This window comes from Mus musculus, chromosome 2 (genome assembly GCF_000001635.26).
Source record: "Mus musculus strain C57BL/6J chromosome 2, GRCm38.p6 C57BL/6J".
Lineage (NCBI taxonomy): Eukaryota > Metazoa > Chordata > Mammalia > Rodentia > Muridae > Mus > Mus musculus.
Window position 1 is genome coordinate 127,184,614 of NC_000068.7, and position 23,698 is coordinate 127,208,311.

The 23,698-nt window shown below is 40.3% G+C and overlaps 1 protein-coding gene across 3 annotated transcripts; it reads right to left on the minus strand.

The window, feature by feature from the left end:
* Positions 1-1,670: 1,670 nt before the first annotated feature.
* Positions 1,671-23,667, minus strand: 1810024B03Rik (RIKEN cDNA 1810024B03 gene). 3 transcript variants are annotated; one of them, XM_006499778.3, is made up of 2 exons: positions 4,060-4,566; positions 1,671-2,901 (listed from the first exon to the last, which is right to left on the minus strand). In XM_006499778.3, exon 2 carries the CDS (start codon positions 2,662-2,664, stop codon positions 2,062-2,064), a length of 603 nt encoding a protein of 200 aa, XP_006499841.1. In that variant the 5' UTR covers positions 2,665-2,901; positions 4,060-4,566; the 3' UTR covers positions 1,671-2,061. The 3 variants fall into 3 exon arrangements, with proteins under 3 accessions (XP_006499841.1, XP_006499840.1, NP_941032.1); XM_006499777.3 differs by having other exon boundaries at positions 4,020-4,566; NM_198630.2 differs by lacking the exon at positions 4,060-4,566 and adding an exon at positions 23,562-23,667 and having other exon boundaries at positions 1,742-2,901.
* Positions 23,668-23,698: the final 31 nt, after the last annotated feature.

Genomic DNA, 23,698 nt, shown 5'->3' on the forward strand with positions numbered 1-23,698 from the left:
CCAACCTTCTCATCTTCCGGCACCTCAAACTCAGGACCCCATCACCAAAGAGTGGCCTGCTGTTTCAATGCACTGGTATACTTAAAAATAATTCTGGTTATATCTTTTCTGTGTAAATCTCCCATCTGTGGGACTTGCAGTCTCCAGTCCATATTTAAATTGTTTAACCTGGGGCCTGAACCTAAGAGAGACTTACATGAGACAGCATATGTGGAATGTAAAATCTGTTCTTGGCTGTCTCTTCTCTAAGCATTAGCCAGAGCTGAATGCATGCTGTCATTAAAGAGATTTTTCTTAATTAATCTTGTAATCACTTAGGAGCGATTTCTTCTGGGGAAGGTGCAAAAATTCTAGGAGAGCTGCATCTTCTTCCCTGTACTAGAACTGTTTCTAAGAGAAGCTATGTTGACTCAGGCACCTTTGATCCCAGTCTCATGCTCCCCGGGCAATAACCTTGTTTTCCTATGGATGAAAATTCTTAAAATATTGAGATAAAGGATTGTACCACACCAGTGTTTTAAAATTCCTCATTTGAGTCATGTAATGAACTGTTCACTTCAGTAACAGGTGAAGGGTTTTGCCTGTGGAGCATGCCTTCTGCCTTCAGACCAGAGTAGGAGGAGCAGCTTACTGTGTATGCTCTTAGACGAAACAGGATAGCCAATAGCTAGACCACAGACTAAAGTTCAAAGGAGTCAGCTGCGGGCATCACCGTTATGAAGAAGGACTTAATTCACACAGGGTGAATGTCTTTGTAATTTTCCAGCATGTATTAATTTATGCATATTGGTTGTGGTGGCTATTCCTGGTAGTCAACTTGACTATACCTGGAATGAACTGCAATCCAGAAATTGAGGGCACACCTGTGATCCAGATCTTGCGGCTTCTGACTTGGATGTTGACATGGGATGACACAAGCTTTTTTGTGTGTGTGACGGGGAGAGTGGTTCGAGACAGGATTTCTCTGTAGCCCTGGCTGTCCTGGAACTCACTCTGTAGACCAGACTGGCTTGGAACTCAGAAATCCATCTGCCTCTGCCTTCCAAATGCTGGGATTAAAGGCATGTGCCACCACTGCAAGGCTGACACAAGCTTTTGATCCAGATCTTGTTTTGTTTTGTTTTGTTTTTTGAGACAGAGTTTCTCTGTGTAGCCCTGACTGTCCTGGAACTCACTTTGTAGACCAGGCTGGTCTCGAACTCAGAAATCTGCCTGCCTCTGCCTCCTGAGTGCTGGGATTAAAGGCGTGTGCCACCACTGCCCGGCTTGATCCCGATCTTGAGATTTAGGGACCATGCAAAGCTTGGATCCAGACAAGGTCATACACACCTTTAGTCCCAGGAGACAGAGGGAAACGATCTCTGAGTTCAAGACCAGCCAGGGTTACAGCAAGTTTCAAATCTGGGCAAAGTGGTACACACCTATAATCTGGGTCACACCTTCTGCTGGAGGCCTACATAAGGACTATGGAAGAAGGAAGGCCTCCTCCTCCTCTTCCTCCTCCTCCTCCTCCTTCTCGGCCCCCTTCTCTTTTTCCTCCTCTTCTTCCTCCTTGTTCTTCTCTGCTTTGACTTATTTGCCAGCACATCTGTTGGATTCTACTTCTTCAGTATTCCAGCTGATAATGAAGACCAGCTGAAACACCTACCCTCTTGGGACTGAACAACTACTAGATTTTTGGACTTCCCATTCACAGTTGCTCATTGTTGGGTTAGTTGGAGTGCAGACTATAAACCGTTCTAGTAAATTCCTTTAATATATAGAGACAGACATTCCATAAGTTCTGTGATTCTAGAGAACCCTGACTAATACACATGTGAATAAAAACAGACCCTATGGGTGGCTGTACAAGTTGACTAGGTTAGCTGGAACAAATTAATATTGAATTTCCATTTAAGATACTTATAAAGATATGTGGAGTCCTCATTGGCACAGTTAATTCAGCTCAGAGATTCTATACACTTGCCATTGCCTGTGCATCAGGTTAGAGTTCTCAGCAGCTATCATTGCACATCAGGACAAGGTCAAACACTATCTTGCTAATGTCATTCAATATGTCATTCACGGCGCAGCCACGGGTATGCCAATACTTCTTTGATGGATGGCCTCATTGTGGGGTCTATTGTCATTAATCTCATCATTAGGTCTCAAAGCTCTGGAGACAGGCGATATGGAATCCACCAGCTCTGGGATAGTATCATGTACTTTATGTTGGAGTGCGTTGTCCCTTGAAAGGGAAGGTGGCCGATAGTATAATACCATTCCAAGACTCCATATGTCGCTTGGAAGGCCACCATATTGTGTGTCATTGAACACTTCAGGAGCACAATATTGTGCTGTGCCACAAAATCCCTTGAATTTCTCCCCAGAGGCCAGTCTTTTGCTTATGCCAAAATCAGTGAGTTTTACATGGCCATCCCAATCCAATAGGATGTTCTCAGCCTTGATGTCTTGGTGGGCAATATTCTGACTGTGGATATAGTTGACAGCCAAAGAGAGTTCTGAAAACATGGTACATGCCTCTTCCTCATCTAGAGGCCGACGCTTTTTGATGTATTTCAGCAGGGATCCCCGGGATGCATATTCCATCACCAGGTAGGTTTTGTGCCTGGTTTGAAAAACTTGTAGAAGCTGTAATATATGACGGTGGTGTAGAGACTTCATGATTTGAATTTCAGAAATAACCAGGAAGTCTGAGATTTTTGCCCCTTTTCAACATCTTGATGGCTACTAGGGTATGGGTCATAAAGTGGAGAGCCAATTTGACTCGTGCAAAGGACCCTTTACCTAGGGTACCCAAGATGTAGTAATCCTGTGCCAGGGTGTCCCCTTCATGGAAACTGGCCTCGAGCTCCCTCGACATTATGGCACTTCTCTTCTCTTGGTCAGAGTCACCAGGAGCTATAGCAAGTAAAGATGGCAAAAATTTAGAATTACTTCTAAGAAAGCTTACTGCTAGAGATTCTGAGATTAAAAGTTAGAGATACCTCCAAAGAAAAGTCTGGCTATGCCTCAAGGCCGCAAAGAAACCAGAACAAAGCATAGACAAACACAGTGGATGGAAAGAATGAAGAAGGCTCAGAGCTGAAAGAAAGCAAGGGCAATGGAAGACAACAGTTTAGCCAGGAGAACAAGGATCCCCATTTCAAAGGATAACACATTGACAAGCTTACCCAAGACATCTGTTATGAAGGGAAAGCAGTGAGTTAACACTTGAATATCAGGATAGCTTTACCCAGAAATGCATGGGATGCAACCTGCCCAGAAGAAAAACCCAGTATATACACAGGATGGGGGCAAAACATTGCACTGCACCATGAATAAGAATGAAAATTGATCAGTTTTTCTGGAAATGGATGTACTTTGAGATCTCTGTGTTGTTACACAGAATAACATAGCCCAACAGAGACAAACGCCACCATTTTTTTTCTCATATGCAGGATCTGGGTGGTTTAAGGCTGGGCTAAGGGATAGGAGAGCTTTGAGGGGACTGGAGCATAAGAGGCAGAATGAGATAGAGAGTAACAGAAAGAGACAAAGTCAAAAGAGAAATCAGGAAGAGAAATATAAATGTTGGCCAGTCATGGACTCCACTCAGGCTTCTTCCCATATTCACCTCAGTCCTCCGAAGGCGATGCAGTCAAATCTCTGAGGTTAGGCTACCCTGGTCTACAGAGAAAGTTCCAGGATGGCCAATGCTATGCAAAGAAACCCAGTCTCCAAAGGTCAAGAAAAGCAAACTTAATTAAAGAAGGAAAGAGAAAGAAGGGAAGAAAAAAGGAAAGAAGGAAGGATGGAAGGAATGAGAAAGGAAAGAATGAAGGAAGGAGAAAGGAAAGAAGGAAGGAGGGAGGGAGGGAAAGAAGGAAGGAAGGAAGGAAGGAAGGAAAGAAAGAAAGAAAATGGATGGATATTACTCCACAAAGAAAAATGGAAAACCTAAACAAACAAAAACTAAGAAGTCAAAGCTATAAACAAAGCCCCCAAATGAATAAAGTCACATAAACAGAAAACCAAACCTCTGAGCTCACGGAAAGGAAACAGCAGGAAAGAACACACTTGTGGAAGTGTAGCAGATGTTCAATGTCAAAATCCAAGCAATCAGGAATGTACGAATCGAACCACCAACCACCAAGTCCTGCAGTTCACTACCAAAGAGCTCTCTGCACAGAAGGACACAAAACATCCCAGACAGTGCATTATATGATCAGCTGTCAGTGATTCCTCACAATGGCTCTCAGTGACATCACAGCATTAGAGACAACTCAGAGCTGGCACAACCCACAGTGGCTTTTCTCACTTCTTAGTCCAAAGGGGCTCTGTCTGTTACTGTTCATTTCACTGAGAGCAACACCGTGACAAGAGGCACCTGAAGGGAGGGAGAATCTTATGTGGCTCATGCTATGAGGGGTTTGCTGAAAATGTCAGGGTTCCTCCTCTGGGGTTTTAGTCTCATGCCAAAAAGAATGTTTCAGATGGTGTGGAGACAAGATAAAATGGATTTGGAGGGACATCTAGACGTTTCTAGAGGGAAAAGAGCAAGAAATATGCTCATCATGCTCATGGGCTCTCTCTCTCTCTCCCCTCCCTTCCCCTCCCCTCCCCTCCCCTCCCCCCCCTTTCTGTGTAGGTTTGCATGTTTGAGTGTGTGTTTCCAAAGAGATATGTAAAAGTACAGCAAACTTTTGAGATTTGGGAGCATGGAAACATCCAGGAGAGGAGGGGCACTCTGTTCCAAGAACAAGCAGTTATACTGAATTTCTTCGTGGGCAGAGATTTCTAAGGGTGGACACTTCCAAGGTGAGGATTGGTGGAATTTCATGTCCTGATCTTACAGAGGTCAGACATTGGTGGTTTTTCTCTTCAGGAATTGGTGGATTTTCTTGATCAGTTATTAGTCTTTTTTGTTTGTTTGTTTTTTGGTGTTTTTGTTTGTTTCACACTGTTTTTTCTACATATGGTCCATTGGTCAGGATGGGGAGTCATTTCAGGCCACAGGTTGCTTTGGCTTAGGTTCTATGCCACAGTCATGGAGCTCTTCAGGAAGTGTGGAAAGGACATTTTGCCCCCATGGCAGACCCTGTGTTGGTACTTCCTGTTGATGGCAGGCAGAGTCTGAAGAGGAAATGCCATTGCCATGGCATTTTCTGCTGAGGTATTTCACAGTGGTCACAGGCTGAGGTAGAAAAGTTTGTCCCAGTGGCTTTGGCAACTTCTGCAGCTTTACCTCAAGTTGTAACCTCACAGGATGAAGGCAGGGGCTGATAACAACTGCACACCTCTCAGGGACTTCAATCTGAGCACAGTGTAATAAAGCCAAAACTGACAACAGTCAAATCCCTAAGAAAAGTACAAACTCCTGGAAATAAAAGGAGAACATGACTGAATAATTATTGTGTCAATGAAGAAAATAAAGATTTTCAAAATGTGAAATAACAAAATTCCAACATAACAGAACCAGTGGGACATACTGAAAGTTGTCCTATAAGGGAAATAGATACCTGTGAGTGCTAATATTAAAAAAAAATCAGAAAAACAATTGCTTTAATTTAATGATCAATCTCAAAAATTTGAAAAAAAATTCAAACTTAGTTGTTCAAAATCATAAAAAAAATCAATAAAAGAGAAAAAAGAGTACAACACAAAAGACCAACAAACTTTCGAACTGGTTCTTTCTTCCACAGACCACCCATATTGGGTATGGGGGTCCCTGAGATGAAGGTCCTTGAAGGCTAGGTGGGTAAGGATTCGGCAGTGACAAACAGAAACAAACACAGAGGCAGTTTGAATCTGAGTATATTTTGCAACTCTCAAGCAAGGGCTTTTATACATTTAAAAAAAAAACCAAATATTACAACTTTTAGAAAATGTGTTCAGTGAAGCAATCATGAATACCATCATTATCATTTGGCACAGTAAAGCAAAAAATCATACAAGCATTTCAAGTCTGAAAAGATGTGTTCAGTGAATCACAAATAGAACAGGTAACATCATTATTATTTGGCACAATAGAAATCATCCAAGTATTACAACTCTGAAAGGATGTATATAGTGGGTCAGTCATCCAAGGCTAGTGATATATTTCCAAGAGCAGGTTAACAAATCTTTATGGTAAATTATTATTTAACATCTAGTGCCTGTTTATTAATAATCTTTAATGCATAAATTTAAACTATTTTAATTCTTTTAATTTAAGGCTTTCTTTACCATATACCAAAGCCCACCTCTGATGACACATGTGCAGCCATATGAAATTTTGTTGAGAAAATTTTTATCCATCATAATGCTATTATGTAATGTTTTAAGTGATTTATGAATAAAGCGCCAGTTTCCCTGGTGATAAGGTCATGGTTAGTGACCCCATCTCCAGGAATGGTTTCTTACCCATTATTCTTGCTTTAGATCTTGGCCTAGGCTACCAGGAAACTGTCATCAATGAGAAAAGGAATAACAGAAAACAAAACAGATAAATTGTAATAAGAACTATGGCTCAATATTTTGTTCCAGGCAAGAGTTTCACAACTGGTTCCAGGAGGCCTCCTTCTTTGGAAGTTTTTGCTTCAGTCTGTGGAACTTGTCACACAGATTCTACTGGAGTTGATGTGGCATCTTTCATAATATATATAGGAATAATGGAGCCTTGACCCAACTACCCTATTAAAAAAAGAGGGCCTAAATTAAAGGAATAAATGTGAACAGAGAAATGTTACAATAGCTACCCAAAAATTCAGAACTTTTAAGAGAATCCTTTTAAAACATGTACTCCATTAATCTTGAAATTTAAGAAAGGATGCATAATTATACCACCATAATTATATGAATAAGACAACAACTGAGACAGCCCCATAACATGTGAGATAGAGACAAATGATCCAGAAAAAGAAAGGAGGTGCAAGAGGAGGAAGAGGAAGAAGAATAGGAGGAGGAGGAAAGAAAAAAAGAAAGGAAAGAAATTAAGAAAGAAGAGAAGATACAATACTAAAAAATGCTCAGTAACATACTTGCAAACATAATACAGACATGTATCACAAAGATGGTCCATCACATTGGGTTGAACCACCTGAATGTAAGGATGGTTAAATACATGCAAGTTTGTAATGTAATAAGTCACATTAGTAAACTTAATTATAAAATCAGATCATTTAAGTACATGCAAAATAAGCGTTTGATAAATTCATTATGTCCTCATGATAAAAGTCTTAGGAGAATGGAGAACCACAGGGACCATACTTCAGCCCAGTAAAAAGATATATATGAGAAACCAACAGCCAACATCGTCTGAAATGGAGAAAAGATTGAATTAATCCCTCTGAAGTTAGTAATGAGCCCGGGATGTCCAGTACTCCCAATCATTGTCAATAGAACTTGCTATCTTCACCATTCTCAAAGTTCAGCTGAGGCAATAAGCAACAGAAGGAAATTAAAGGCATACAATCAGGAAAGAAGATATCCAACTATCCCTATTTACAGTGGACATGGTGCTAGACATTAGAGATCCCCAGATTTTGACCAGAAAACTTCTAGAAATGACAAATTTAGCAATGTGGCAGCATACATATTCAATATGCACAAATCATTAGCTTTTCTATACATCAACACCAAATGAGAGAGAGAGAGAGAGAGAGAGAGAGAGAGAGATCATGGGCACACTCCACTTTACCACAGACTCAAAGAAAATAAAATGCATGGGAATGAACAACAAGGAAGTGATGGGAATCTACAATGGAAGCTTTAAACCTCTGAAGGAAGAGATAAAGACATTGCAATGATCCTGGATTGGTCAAATGATGATTATACCAAATGAATGAATATTATACCAAAACTTTTTATAGATTCAATTCAATCTCAATCAAAATCCTCATGTCATCCTTCATGGAAATAGAAAAAAAACTGAACCTAACCTTCATATGGAACCTCAAAAGGTCTCAGAGTGCCAATACAATCAGAAGGAAAGAGGGAAATGTTGCAGGGAATACCAATTCAGATCTTAAGATGTATTACAGAGCCATAATAGTAGGATCAATATGGCCCTAATGTATAAAAGAGCAAATAAATAAAATGAAAGATGCACACATGACTGCATGCTGTGTGTTAATTCCACCAGAAAACACAAATGTTCTTTTAATTTAATTTTTTATTTAATATTTCATTTTACTTACTCATTTTACATACCACTTGCTGCTCCCCTACTGGCCACTCCCTCACATCTCCCTTCTCCATCTCCCTTTCCTTTCTGAGCCCATGGGGACCACCTCTGGTTATAATCCCACCCTGGCACATCAAGTCTTTGTGAGGCTAAGTGCATCCTCTCCTACCAAGTCTGAGAAAGGCAGCACAGAGAGACAAACATGTCCCACACATAGGCAACAGCTTTTAAGGTAGCTCCTGCTCTAGTTGTTTGGGACCCACATGAAGACCAAGCTGCATATTTGTTATATATGTATGGGGAGGCCTAGGTCTACCCCTGTCTGTTCTTTAGTTGGTGGTTCAGTCTCTGAGAGCCCCAAGGGTCCAGATTGGTACCCGGTTGGTCTTCCTGTAGAGTTCCCATCCCCTTAGGGCCCACAATACTTCTTCCTATTCTTCATTAAGAGTCCTTGAGCTCCATCCACATTTTGGCTGTGGGTGTCTGAATCTGTCTGAGTCAGCTGATGGGTGGAACCTCTCAGAGGACAGCAAAGCTAGATTCGTGTCTGCAAGCATAACAGCGTATCATTAATAGTGTCAGGGATTGGTGCTTGCCCTTGGGATGAGACTCAAATGGGGCCAGGTATTAGCTGGCCATTCCCTTACTCTCTGCTCCATTCCCTACGTCTGCATTTCTTATAGATAGGATCAATTTTTGGTTGATAATTTCAGGGTGGGTTGGTGTCCCTATGGCTCCTCTGGTCTTCCTGCTTTGCTACAGGAGGTGGCCTCTTCAGGTTCCATATTCCTAATGCTTTGAGTCACAGCTAAGGACATCCCCATTGATTCTTGGGGGGGGGGGCTCCCTTATCCCAGGTCTCTGGCTCTTCCTGGAGATATCAGAAGCAGATTTCCATTTATTCTAATGGTCATTTGGACATGCCTCTTGTCCCTCCCCACACCTGATCCTGAATGGAACATTCCTCTCCCTATTTCTCTCCCACATAGTTCCCATTTTCCTCCCTCCATCTGCCTATTATCAGTATTTTATTCCTCCTTCTAAGTGAAATTCAAGCATCCTTGCTTGTACTTTCCTTCACATTAGCTTCTTTGGGTTTGTGGAATGTAGCATGGGTTTCACGCTACAGATTGGTAGATTCCTCTATTGGTAATATCTGTTGTTTATTGCTATTATTCACTTATAAGTGAGTATATACCATGCAAACATGTAAAACATTTTCTTTATACATCCTTCACTTGAGGGTTATCTAGGTTGTTCCCAGTTTTCTGGCTATTATATATAAAGCTGTTATGAAGAGAATTGACCAAGTGTCTTGTGGGATGGGGAGCATCTTTCGTGTATATGCCCAGGAGTGGCATAGCTGGGTCTTGAGGTAGACTTATTCCAAGTTTTCTGAGAAACTGCCAAATTGATTTCCAAAGTGCTTGTACAAGTTTGTAATCCCACCAGGAATGGAGGAGTGTTCCCCTTGTTCCACATCCTCACCAGCATGTTCTACCACTTGAGTTTTTGATCTTAGCTATTCTTAGCAGTGTAAGAGCTGTTGAAATTAGCATTTTCCTGATGACTAAGGACTTTGAACATTTCTTTAAGTGCACCTCAGCCATTTGAGATTCCCATGTTGAGAAATCTTTGTTTAGTTTTGTGCCCCATTTTAAAATTGGGTTAATTTGGATTGTTGCTATTTAACTTCTTGAGTTCTACATCTCTGTCAGATATACGGTTGGTGAAGGTCCTTTCCCAATCTGTAGGCTACTGCTTTGTCCTGTTGACAGTGGTTCCTTTGCCTTACAGAAGCTTTGAGGTTTCATGAGGTCCCATTAATCAACTGTTGATCTTAGAACCTGAGCCATTGGTATTCTGTTCAGGAAGTTTTCTTCTGTCAGAATGAGTTTAAGGCTATTCTCCACTTTCTGTTCTATTAGGTCTTATGAAGATGATAGAGGCCTTTACTGAGGAAATGAATAATCCCTTAAAGAAATACAGGAAAACAGAACAAAACAGGTAGTGGTCTTTAAAGAGGAAGCAAACCCCTCAAAGTTATACCAGAAAGTATAATCAATCAGGTAAAGGAGAAAAATGAAACTGTACAAGACCTTAAAAGTGGAAATAGAAGCAATAAAGAGAATACACTGAGGGAATTCCAGAGACAAAAACCCTAGGGAAGAAAACAGGAACAAAAGATGCCAGCATCATCAACAGAATACAGGAGATGAAAGAGGGAATCTGAGGTGCAGAAGATACGATGTAAGAAACTGATACATAGTCAAAAAAAGATCTCATATACTTCTTTTAGTATTCTTAACACCAAGGATATTGTTGCCTCCATGAATTTTAACCTCATATTTACCAAAGGAACACCTGGGGAAAATGGAGTTTGAGCGCTCACCACAATAAGGGCTCACATCCTGGGTGTATCACTAATAGCCAATACTGGCTGATTTGTTGGATGACCCAGTACTGGCACAAAAACAGACATGTAGACCAAGCAACAAAATCTAAGACCCAAAAAAGAGCAAATATAACTCCATCCTTTTAATATTTGACAAAGAGGCCACTCTCTCTAAATGTGTACTGAAGAGTATCTCTGTTCAGCACCGTGTGCACATTACACTTACAGAGAAGAAGGTGCAATATTACACTAAGGGGCTTGGAATTCTAACAGTGGGTTTATCTTTGCACTCCATTCTGAGCTACTGAGTTAGCAACAGAACAATTTTATAAGGGTAAAGCAAATCACAGGTCTCTGAGGCTCTCTAAGATGGCGGAGAATACTCTTCCAAAACCCTCAGAACTCTTACTTGGTTTCTGAGCCAGAAAACAAACCAACTGTTCTTGAAAGCATTCTATCATATACTGGCAATACAGAAGTGACAACTATTCATCTTTTGATGTGAACAAGCACAGGGACTTCTGAAGAGAAATGATTTATGTGTGTTCTTTTGTGATTGGGTTACCTCACTTAGGACCATATCCTCCAGATCCATCCATTTGCATAAGAATTTCATAAATTCATTGTTTTTAATAGCTGCATAGTACTCTATTGTGTAAATGTATCACATTTTCTGTATCCATTCCTCTGCTGAGGGACATCTGGGTTATTCCAGCTTCTGGCTATTATAAATAAGGCTGCTATGAACATAGTGGAGCATGTGTCCTTATTAAAAGTTGGACACATGGGTATATGCCCAGGAGTGGTATTGCTGGATCTTCTGGTGGTAGTATGTCCAGTTTTCTGAGGAACCGCCTAACTGATTTCCAGAGTGGTTGTACCAGCTTGCAATTCCATCAGCAATGGAGGAGTGTTCCTCTTTCTCCACATACTTGCCAGCATCTGCTGTCACCTGAGTTTTTGATCTTAGCCATTCTGACTGGTGTGAGGTATTCCACAGGTATTCTCAGGGTTGTTTTGAATTGCATTTCCCTGATGATTAAGGATGTTGAACATGTTTTTAGGTGCTTCACAGCCATTCGGTATTCCTCAGTTGAGAATTCTTTGTTTAGCTCTGTGCCTCATTTTTTAATAGGGTTATTTGGTTTTCTGGAGTCCAACTTCTTGTGTTTTTTATGTGTATTGGATATTAGACCCCTATCGGATGTAGGATTGGTGAAGATCTTTTCCCAATCTGTTGGTTGCCTTTATGTCTTATTGATAGTGTCCTTTGCCTTACAAAAGCTTTGGAATTTTATGAGATCCCATTTGTCAATTCTTTATCTTACTGCATAAGTCATTGGTGTTCTGTTCAGGAATTATCCCCTGTGCCCACCATATCTTGAGGCTCTTCCCCACGTTCTCCTCTATATAGTTTCAGTGTCTCTGGTTTTATGTGGAGTTCCCTGACCCACTTTGACATGAGCTTTGTACAAGGAGATAAGAATGGATCAATTCTCATTCTTCTACATGCTAACTGCCAGTTGTGCCAGCACCATTTCTTGAAAATGCTGTCTTCTTTCCACTGGATGTTTATATCTCCTTTCTCAAAGATTAAGTGACCATACCTGTGTGGGTTCATTTTTGGGTCTTCAATCCTATTCTATTGATCTATTTGTCTGTCGCCGTTCCAGTACCATGCAGTTTTTTTTTTTCACAATTGCTCTGTAGTACAGCTTGAGGTCAGGCATGGTGATTCCACCAGAGGTTATTTTATTGTTGAGAATAGTTTTTGCTATTCTAGGTTTTATGTTATTCCAGGTGAATTTGCAAATTGCTCTTTCTAACTCTGTGAAGGTTTGAGATGGAATTTTGATGGGGATTGCATTGAATCCGTAGATTGATTTCGGCATGATAGCCATTTTTACTATATTAATCCTGAGCAAGGGAGATCTTTCCATCTTCTGAGAACTTCTTTGATTTCCTTCTTCAGAGACTTGAAGTTCTTATCATACGGATCTTTCACTTTCTTAGTTAAGAGTCACATCAAGGTATTTTATATTATTTGTGATTATTGTGAAGGGTGTTGTTTCCCTAATTTCTTTCTCAGCCTGTTTATCCTTTGTGTAGAGGAAGGCCATTGATTTGTTTGAGTTAATTTTATATCCAGCTAATTTGCTGAAGTTGTTTATCAGTTTTAGTTCTCTGGTGGAATTTTTGGGGTCACTTATATATACTATCATATCATGTGCATATAGTGATAGTTTGACTTCTTCCTTTCTAATTTGTATTACTTTGATCTCCTCTTCTTCTCTAATTGCTCCGGCTAGGATTTCAAGTACTATATTGAATAGTGAGGGAGAAAGTGGGCTGCCTTGTCTAGTCCCTCATTTTAGTGGGATTGCTTCAAGTTTCTCTCTATTTTGTTTGATGTTGGCTACTGATTTGCTGTATATTGCTTTTTTAATGTTTAGGTATAGACCTGGAATTCCTTATCATTCCAAGACTTTTATCATGAACGGGTGTTGGATTTTGTCAAATGCTTTTTCAGCATCTAATGAGAAGATCATGTGGGGGTTTTTTGTTTTGTTTTTTTCTTGTTTTTGTCTTTGAGTGTGTTATAAAGTGGATTACATTGGTGGATTTCCATATATTGAAACATCCCTGCATCCCTGGTATGAAGCCTACTTGATCATGATGGATGATCATTTTGATGCGTTCTTGGATTCAGTTGGCAAGAATTTTATTGAGTATTTTTGCATGGATATTCATAAGGGAAATTGGTCTGAAGTTCTCTTTCTTTGTTGGTTCTTTGTGTGGTTTAGGTTTCAGAGTAATTATGGCTTCATAGAATGAATTGGCATTCATTTCTATTTTGTTTCTATTTTGTGGCATAGTTTGAACAATATTGCAATTAGGTTCTCTTTGAAGGTCTTATAGAACTCTGCACTAAACTCATCTTGTCCTTGGCTTTTTTTTGGGTAGGATACTATTAATTACTTTCTATTTCTGAAGGGGATATGGGGCTGTTTAGATTGTTAATCTGATCCTGATTTAACTCTGGTATCTGGTGTCTATCTAGAAAATTGTCCATTTTATCCAGGTCTTCCAGTTTTGTTGAGTATAGGCTTTTGTAGTAGGATCTGATTATTTTTTTTTGGATTTCCTTGGGTTCTGTTGTTATGTCTTCCTTTTCATTTCTGATTTTGTTAATTAGGATACTGTCCCTGTGCCCTCTAGTTACTCTGGCTAAGAGTTTATCTATATTGTTGATTTTCTCAAAGAACCAGCTCCTGGTTTGGTTGATTCTTTGTATAGTTCTTTTTGTTTCTTCTTGGTTGATTTCAGCCCTGAGTTTGACTATTTCCTGCAGTCCACTCTTCTTGGGTGATTTTGCTTCCTTTTCTTCTAGAGCTTTTAGGTGTGCTGTGAAGTTGTTAGTGTATGTTCTCTCCAGTTTCTTTGTGGAGGCCCTCAGAGCTATGAGTTTTCCTCTAAGGCCTGCTTTCTTTGTGTCCCATAAGTTTGGTTATGTTGTGGCTTCATTTTCATTAAACTCTAAAAAGTCTTTCCTTTCTTTCTTTCTTTCCTTCTTTCTTCCTTGACCAAGTTATCATTCAGTAGAGTGTTGATTAGTTTCAACGTGTATGTGGACTTTTTATTATTTATGTTGTTATTGAAGATCAGCTTTAGTCCGTGGTGATCTGGCAGGATGCATGGGATTATTTCAATATTTTTGTATCTGTTGAGGTCTGTTTGGTGACCGGTTATATGGTCAGTTTTGGAGAAGGTACCCTGAGGTGCTGTGAAGAAGTTATATCCTTTTGTTTTAGGATAAAATGTTCTATAATATCTGTTAAATACATTTGTTCCATAACTACTGTTAATTTCACTGTGTCTATGTTTAGTTTCTGTGTCCAGGATCTGTACATTGATGAGTGTGGGGTGCTGAAGTTTCCCACTATTATTGTGTGAGGTGCAATGTGTGCTTTGAGTTTTACTAAAGTTTTTTTAATGAATGTGGATGCCCTTGCATTTGGAGCATAGATGTTCAGAATAGAGAGTTCATCTTGGTAGATTTTACCTTTGATGAGTATGAAATGTCCCTCCTTATCTTTTTAGATAACTTTAGGTTGAAAGTCGATTTTATTAGATATTAGAATGGCTACTCCAGCTTGTTTCTTGGGACCATTTGCTTGGAAAATTGTTTTCCACACTTGTACTCTGAGGTAGAGTCTGTCTTTGTCACTGAGGTGGGTTTTCTGTATACAGAAAAATGTTGGGTCCTGTTTACATAACCAGTTTGTTAGTCTATGTCTTCTTATTGGGGAATTGAGCCCATTGATATTAATAGTTATTAAGGAAAAGTCATTGTTTTTTCCTTTTATTTTTGTTGTTAAAGTTGGAATTCTGTTCATGTGGCTATCTTCTTTTAGGTTTGTTGAAAGATTACTTTCTTGCTTTTTCTAGAGCATAGTTTTCCTCCTTGTGTTGGAGTTTTCCCTTTATTATCCTTTGAAGGGCTTGATTTGTGGAAAGATATTGTGTAAATTTGGTTTTGTCATGGAATATCTTGGTTTCTCCATCTATGGTAACTGAGAGTTTTGCTGGATATAATAGTCTGGGCTGGCATTTGTGTTCTCTTAGGGTCTGTATGACATCTGCCCAGGATCTTCTGGCTTTTATAGTTTCTGGGGAGAAGTCAGGTATAATTCTGATAGGTCTGCCTTTATATGTTACTTGACCTTTTTCCCTTACTGAGTTTAATATTCTTTCTTTGTTTTGTGCATTTGGTGTTTTGATTATTATGTGACAGAAGACATTTCTTTTCTGGTCCAAACTATTTGGAGTTCTATAAACTTCTTGTATGTCTATAGGCATCTCTTTCTTTAAGTTTTCTTCTATAATGTTGTTGAAGATATTTACTGACCCTTTAAGTTGGAAATCTTTCTTCTTGTCTATACCTATTATCCTTACGTTTGGTCTTCTCACTGTGTCCTGGATTTCCTCGATGTTTTGGGTTAGGATCCTTTCCACTTCTCATTTTCTTTGACTGTTGTGTCAGTGTTCTCTATGGTATCTTCTGCACCTGAGATCCTCTCTTCTATTTCTTGTATTCTGTTGGTGATGCTTGCATCTATGGTTCCTGACTTTCTTCCTAGGTTTTCTATCTCTAGAGTTGTCTCCCTTTGTGATTTCTCTTTTGTCTCTACTTCCATTTTAGATCCTGAATGGTTTTGTTCAACTCTTTCACCTGTTTGGATATATTTTCTTATAATTCTTTAAGGGATTTTTTGGTTTCCTTTTTAAGGGCTTCTACCTGTTTACCTGTGTTTTTCCTCTATTTCTTTAAGTGAGTTATTTATGTCTTTCTTATAGTTTTCCATCATCATCATGAGAAGTGATTTTAGATCCATATCTTGCTTTTCTGGTGTGATGGTGAATCCAGGACTTGCTATGGTGGGAGAGTTGGGTTCTGATGATGCCAAGTAACCTTGGTTTCTGTTGCTTCTCTTCTTAGGCTTGCCTCCCGCCATCAGATTATCTCAAGTGCTCCCTTATCTTTTGGAGACACAACACAGATTTCTATTCACACCAGATAGGGAGACTAGGACAGAACAAAGTGCAGAGCAGCAGAGTTGAACTTGGTAAACTATACATTTCATTGGGGTTACTTAGAGAATTATGGGTGAGAGGTTACTTACAGAAGCAGAAATGACTCGAAGACAGAGGCATCAGCAAAGTCCACCCAACACAAGTGACATCTCACAAAAGCTGGGAAATGGGAGCATACTTACAGGCTACAGATTCCTCCACAAATTGGAGAGTTTTGGGGGGTAGCTCAGTTGGTTGGAGCACGTCCTTTTCAAGTGACTCAATTGGTCTGTATATCTTCTAGGCACTTTGGCTGCTTTCTGCTTCTTCTTGGCAGTTAGTCTGGTCTGAAAGTCTCCTTTGCAGCTGGCTTTGTCTGAGAATCTTCATTGTAGCTCTGCTTCCCTAAAGAAACTCTCAGCAGCCACTATTGTTTACTCTTGAGAGGGTGCCCTAGTGTATCTGGTCAGTTTCAGGGACTTCCTGGAGCTACTTTGAACTGTGTAACTTCTGGATAAGGAGCTTCCCTGTAGGATGTAAGGTATTGGTCTCCTAGAGCACTCCACCCTGATCCTGCAGCTCTTACATTCTTTCTACCACCTCTTCTGTAATGGTCCCTGAGGCCTTGCAAGGGGTGACTTCCATATCTGTTGTATCTAAGAATTAGGGATGCCTTATGTATCTTACATGTGTTGAGTCTGAAAATTAGGCCACAGAACCACAACAGTCACTTGATCACATGAGCTTCAATGGTGCTCATGAGTTGATGCTGACATCTTCTATGATCTATGACATAAAACCAAGTTGTTTATAAGGAAATTTGACAGGCACACATAATACCATCTAATAAAACAAAAGAAGTCTAGGGGTCTGCAACCCTATAGGTGGAACAACAATATGAACTAACCAGTACCTCCAGAGCTCATGTCTCTAGCTACATATGTAGCAGAAGATGGCCTAGTCAGCCATCATTGGGAAGAGAGGCCCCTTGGTATTGCAAACTTTATATGCCCCAGTACAGGGGAACGCCAGGGCCAAGAAGTGGGAGTGGGCGGGTAGGAGAGTGGGGGGTGGGGAAGGGTATGGGGGACTTTTGGGATAGCGTTTTAAATGTAAATGAAGAACATACCTAATAAAATATATTTAAAAAAAATAGAAGTTGCTTCCCCATTGTGACCACCCCATCTAGAGGTTTTTGTTCAAGCCAGATATGAACTCCCTCCTGTGGAGTGGGCCTTAAATCCAATCAGAAAGCTATTAGTCTTACCCATAACAGCCTCACTACTACTGAATGAGGGGAACATTCTTCTCATTTCTGTCTGGAATGTCAGTGTGTTAGCAATCAGGGTCCATAGGTAAGCAGGAATGTGGGTGACAGTTCTTTACCAGCAACCTTCATGGTATCCTCTGACACTATGATACAGTCCAGCAAGGTGGGAGCTTCTAGTTCTGTTCCAGCTTAATTGAAGCAAGTCCTATATGGTGAAGGTCAGGCCAAAGCACCGTCTTCAGCAAGCAGCAAGCACAGTCTTACTTTCTAGTTCTGGCATACAACCAGCAAGTATAGCAATAGAATTTATGGTTTGTGGGGGCTCTAGGGTTTCCACAGCCATCAACTCTCAGGTAGGCAGCCCATCCATGCAGTGGGGTTTTCATTTAGTTACCATGAGCCTTCTGGAAGTATCACTGTTCACACAAGTAGGCTCCCTTTTGTACCTTTTCCTTTCAATTATGCCCCTGGTAGGACTCTGAAGTAGGCAGAAGTACCATTGTACCTGGGTGTCTCTCTAATGGCTTGTCAAATCTGCAAAACACTCGAAGCTGAGCATTGTGTTATCCATGTAACAAAACTTTTATCAGAGACTGGACAGTACACAGCAATGTCCTAAAGCACCACCCCATAACAAATGGTGGGATTACAAAGATGATGCAATTGAAGCACTCAAAAAGTCTGTTTCATCTGTTTTATGCAAGTGTCAGGTGATCCCAGATGTTCACAATTAAGAAGATACTAAAGTTGAACATAAGCAATATCAAACACAGCATGGAATGAATTCATCTGTTTGTATCAATATCAATTCCTCCACAGTTCAAGGTGGGTACAAAACATGGAGAAAATCTAACTTAATTAGCTTAAACAATTCTCAGTCGTTTTCTTTGAGTTGTTATGTTCTTGTATCTTGGAGCTCCTGGATGGAGTCTTCATACATTTCTCTATCCATGACCAACTCGCTGGATCTGAGTTGATGTGAATAGACCTACTTGGGACCAAAGGGACACATGGCCTTGCTCTTGCCTGATGCACCTGCTAGATCCCTAGGCCTGGAGAGTGCAGGGTTGTCACTGTAGCTGTTGCTATAGCTTGAGCTTCACCATTCAACAAATTTGATTGAGAGTCTATAGCATGAACTTTTTCTAAAAAGAAATATACTTAGTCTTCAGGAATATTCACCTACCTACCTCTAGCTTGATCATCTTCACCTGAATTCTTTTATCACAGATGCCCTCTGCCAACCATTCCTCATGCTTTAAAGCCTTCCAGAAGCCCTTTAGCACAAAATTTGGATTTTCAGCAATGTTTTTCTTAGGAACTCTGGCTAACATAAAGCATTCCAGGTTTATCTCTAAGTAACTCAGACAGACCTCTTCCTCTGCTTTACCATACTCTTAGTTCGTCGGTGGCCAGGGGGTGGGGGTGGGGCTTTCTCACTTTACAGATACTGTTTCCTTGATGGTCACTCTGACCTGCAAAAGCCTTTTCTACAATATAAAGTTCTTACCCCCACCAAACTGCTCCTCACGGTTCTTAAAGTTCTTTACTGACCTGGATATTTGCTGGGTCAAACTTTGCTTAGCTCTTCACGTGAATGTTCTTTTATCTGTCCTCGTGAACTGGGGTTCAAATATAGTGTCTCTTATTCTAAGTTCCCTCAGAACTCAGATCTCCTGTTCCTGCTTCGCTGGTCTTCCAGCCCCTGCCATTTAGGGGGCCTTCAGATGGAGTTAGCCATGTGTTACTATTGGCTGTGATATGCCAATCTATTAGGCATGTACTTCCCTCAGACAGTCTCGGGTCATGCATTCTGACCCTTAATGAAGGATGGGAAGTTGTGTTTCTCAGTTTTCCTCCTTTCACAGCTGTCAGACTGATTCCATTTGATTTCTTTCTTGTCCCAAAGCCCCATGAGCTAGATTGCACCAGGCTCTTTTATTGCTAATTTAAAAGCTTTCCCTAATTCCTGAAGTTTAAGTGCTGAATATTTCCTGATAACCCTAGGTTCTTGTAAGAGGCCAACAGTAAGGCCCTTCCTGCTTTTTTTATTACAGATTTTTCTCTCCTTTCCCACCAAAGTTTGGACTTGAAGGGCATATTCTATTTCTCTTATCACCTTTATCTCAACTGTTCTTTTCCTCATTTTGTTGGCCAAACCAGAGGTTTAGATGAGGAGGATGCTAGCCATATCTCCCTTTTCCTATTTCAGTACATTCTTTAAACAAATGACCCTCACGATCATATCTGGTGGATGTGATATGGTGTTTCTTATACTAAATAAGTTTTCCTAGAGGTGTCCAGTTCCACACACAGTATGAAGTTTTTCCACTAACACCCTGAATCTTATAGTTGCCCTATATATATTTTGGCTACTCCACAACTTCCATTTGAATTGATGGAGAACCCAAAAGTTAAATGGCAGATTTTCTTCAGAATTCTATTTATCTGAGTCACATCTACAAAATGGTATAGGACCTAACTAATTAGTTATGTATATTGGAAGACACAGAGTCCCAAAATCATGTAAGTACTAGGAAACGTGAATGTGCCTTCATCAAGGAAACACCAGCCATTTCCTCAGAAGAAATCCCGAGAGAAGATCTACAAAATAGCATTAGAAATATTTTTAATCGCGTACCAAATCCAAGAATAAAAGCTTCTTTAAAGCAATGAAAATATGGCCATGGGTCGGATGCAGCAGGTTAGGTAGTGTGGTTGCGGTGGTGGAATTTGCTGAGCATTTCCTAGACCTCAGTAGGCATATCGGTGGCTTTTCCCAAGGTTGCCAAGACCCGGCAGCGAGAACACAAGAGAACGAAGCCAGCCTGGCTTTTGAAAACACCTGGGTTCTGGAAAAAAAGAAAGATTACAAACTTCGAGCAAATGACCATCATAAAAAACAAGATTTCTTCACAATTCTCTGGAAGAAGGCTCTTGAAAAAATTTCAGAAGAATTCTACATTAAAGTGACTCCGGCCAAAATCCAGGATGGAGTTCGTATTTTTAAAGAGAGCAAGGAAGAAGTAACAGCTGAGCAGCTAAGCTGATGAGAACTCAGAACATCAAGTACATAGAGAGGAAAAGGATTGCAGAAGCAAAGAAAATTGAAAGACTGAAATCAGAGCGCCATCTGCTGGATTTCCAGGGAGAAGCAGCAGAATAAGCACCCCCTTCCCTTCCCCTCTTCATCTCAAATGCTGGGATTAAAGGCCTGTCCCACCACCACCCAGCTGAAAATGTAACTTTTAAAGATAAAAAAAAGTTATATGTAAGAGAACTCAAGGCTCATTCTAGATTCCCTCCAGTGGCTTCCCAGAAGACAGGTAACTAGTGAGCAAGAGTGGACACTGATAACCTCATCAAATTACAAATGACACCACATCAGAGTCCCTTCCGCCTGGATGGAAAGGACTCCTTCAGGTACTTCTAACCACTTGTTCTGCAAAACTTCAAGAGCTAAATCTTAGATTTATATTTCTCAACTCAAACTTTTACCCACTTCTGAGGACACACTCAAATGGACTCCAGGAGAGCTGAGTAAATCTCATCTTCTATCACAGTGGTGAGTGAACACCATACACACAGAACTCAAACCATCCTCACAATATTTATACCTCTCTCTTCCCATACCTCTAAAACCCTTTTAGATTTATATATATATTTTTAAATTGTCTAAGTTACCTGGAGTTTTCCTTCGTGTGTTTCCTAAATGATAAGAAATCTAAAGGTGCTCACTGCATCAGAGGCCACAGAAAAATGAAACGGGAGAACTGATTTCATAGAGTTGTCCTCTGATCACTACACGTACACCGTGGCACTTGCACCCCACCACACAAGTCACCCTGTCTTGCACAAATCATACATATATACACCCATTAAATTTAAATAACAGTAATCTTAATTTTAGTGAAACTACATATGAGGAAGATATTATCTCTCACCATGCTTTTGTTGTAGTTACTTGCTTATCTACATGTTTTTCCTTAAACTAACTCTCCAACCTTAAATAATGAAAAAAAAAATAGGGCTGGAAAGATGGCTCTGCTGTTACGAGCATTTGTCGCTCCTGCAGAGTACCTAGGCCCAATTCCCAGCACCCACATGGCAGTTGACAACTATAACTCTAGTTACAGGGGCCCTGGTGCCCCTTTGTGACCTCCCCACACAACAGAAAATACAAGTAAATATTTTAAAAATAGAGGCTGGTGAGATGGCTCAGTGGGTAAGAGCACCCGACTGCTCTTCCAAAGGTCTGGAGTTCAAATCCCAGCAACCACATGGTGGCTCACAACCATCTGTAATGAGATCTGACGCCCTCTTCTGGAGTGTCTGAAGACAGCTACAGTGTATTTACATATAATAAATAAATAAATAAATATTTTAAAAAATATATTTTAAAAATATTATCCAAAGGGGATAAAGAGGTGGCTCAATGGTTAAGATCACTGACTGCTCTTCCAGAGGTCCTGAGTTCAATTCCCAGCAACCACATAGTAGCTCACAACCATCTGTAATAGGATCTGGTGCCCCCTTCTGGTGTGTCTGAAGAGAGCGATGTTTGCAGTTACGTAGAATAAATAAATAAATAGAAAAAAATTATAATTTTTAAAGTTATTCAAGACTGTCAACACTTTCATAAAATAATTCTCTTATTTTCAGTATAACATTCAGTTTTTAAATTGACAAGGGCACTGGGCGTGGTGGCGCACACCTTTAATCCCAGCACTTGGGAGGCAGAGGCAGGCAGATTTCTGAGTTCGAGGCCAGCCTGGTCTACAAAGTGAGTTCCAGGACAGCCAAGGCTACACAGAGAAACCCTGTCTCGAAAAACCAAAAAAAAAAAAAAAAAAATTGACAAGGGCTTATTTTATATCTTCCAAGTGGAACTCCATTTGGGAAGGTAACTATATTTGAAATGCAAATTCTTAGACCCCCTAAACGATAAAACTTCTTCCTACTAATAAAGAAGAAAAAAAGTAAATGAGTCCAACCTAGGGTTACTATGCTGCTCTTACTGTTAAATATGATAAGGTACAGCTTGTCACAACCATCCATAGCTGCAGCCACGGTGTTTATGAGTTGGAGGCAGGGGGATCAAGAGTGCAAGAGAAGTCTCTGGATAGCAAGTTTGAAGCCTGCCTGGACTCCAGGAGATCTTTTCTCAAAAACCAGATAAGGGCTAGAGAGATGGCTTAATGGTTATGAACACTGGCTGCTCTTTGAGAAGACCTGGGTTCCAACCCCTCCACACACATGGCAACTCACAACCTATCTGCAGCTCCAGTCTCAGGGGATCTGACACCCTCTTTTGGACTTCGTGGAAGTCTGCATGTAATGATACACAAACATACATGTAGCCCAAACACCTATCTACATAGAATAAAATGTAAATGATAAACCAAACAATAAAAAAAAATTGCCAGCAAAATGGCTGGGTGGATTAGGACACAGACTTAAGGTTCACTCGTGCTTATTAAATATCAAGGGAAAGCAGAACTCACTGTTTTGCTTTCAGTGTTGTGTAGAGAATTATGAAAAGACTAAATACCACCTTTACATAAAAGGTACCACTACTGCTGAATAAAACTGAATAGTAATTCCATACATATTATTTATTTTTCATATATTTCTTTAGTAAAACATTCGTGTCACATTGAGGAGGACAAAGTTATACATATGCTGTAATCCGCACACCTAAAGTCCTGACAGGCTGTGACAAAAGATTGGGCACAAATAGTTCTTCCTCTACCGTCAGTCAGCTGACACAGGGGAGAGTCTTGCGGAAAGGGGTTTGGGGTAGAAATCCAGTCGGTTACTAGAACTAGGTACATGCTAACTTGCTTTTTTTTTTTTTTTTTTTTTTTTTGTCTTTTTGTTGTTGTTTTGGTTTTTTGTTTGTTTTGTTTTGTTTTTCGAGACAAGGTTTCTCTGTGTAGCTCTGGCTGTCCTGGAACTCACTTTGTAGACCAGGCTGGCCTCGAACTCAGAAATCCACTACCTCTGCCTCCCGAGTGCTGGGATTAAAGGAATGCGCCACCATGCCTGTCTTGCTAACTTGCTTGAACCTTCAGCTTCCTTATCCCTTAGTTTCCGTTTGCCTGCATGTCTGCCTGCCTCACAGGATGGCTGGTATGAGAAACCAAAAGAATTACAGAAAGGGACTTTCAACATACGCTTAGGGGTTGGGCCTTGGCTCTGTCGCAGGTAGAGATGCCTGGAACCACAATTTGCACGCGCGTGTGTCTCGTCGGTCAATGGAATCCTTGACCCGGATGTACTACTGTACATCTCCGCAAACCCCGCCCAGAAG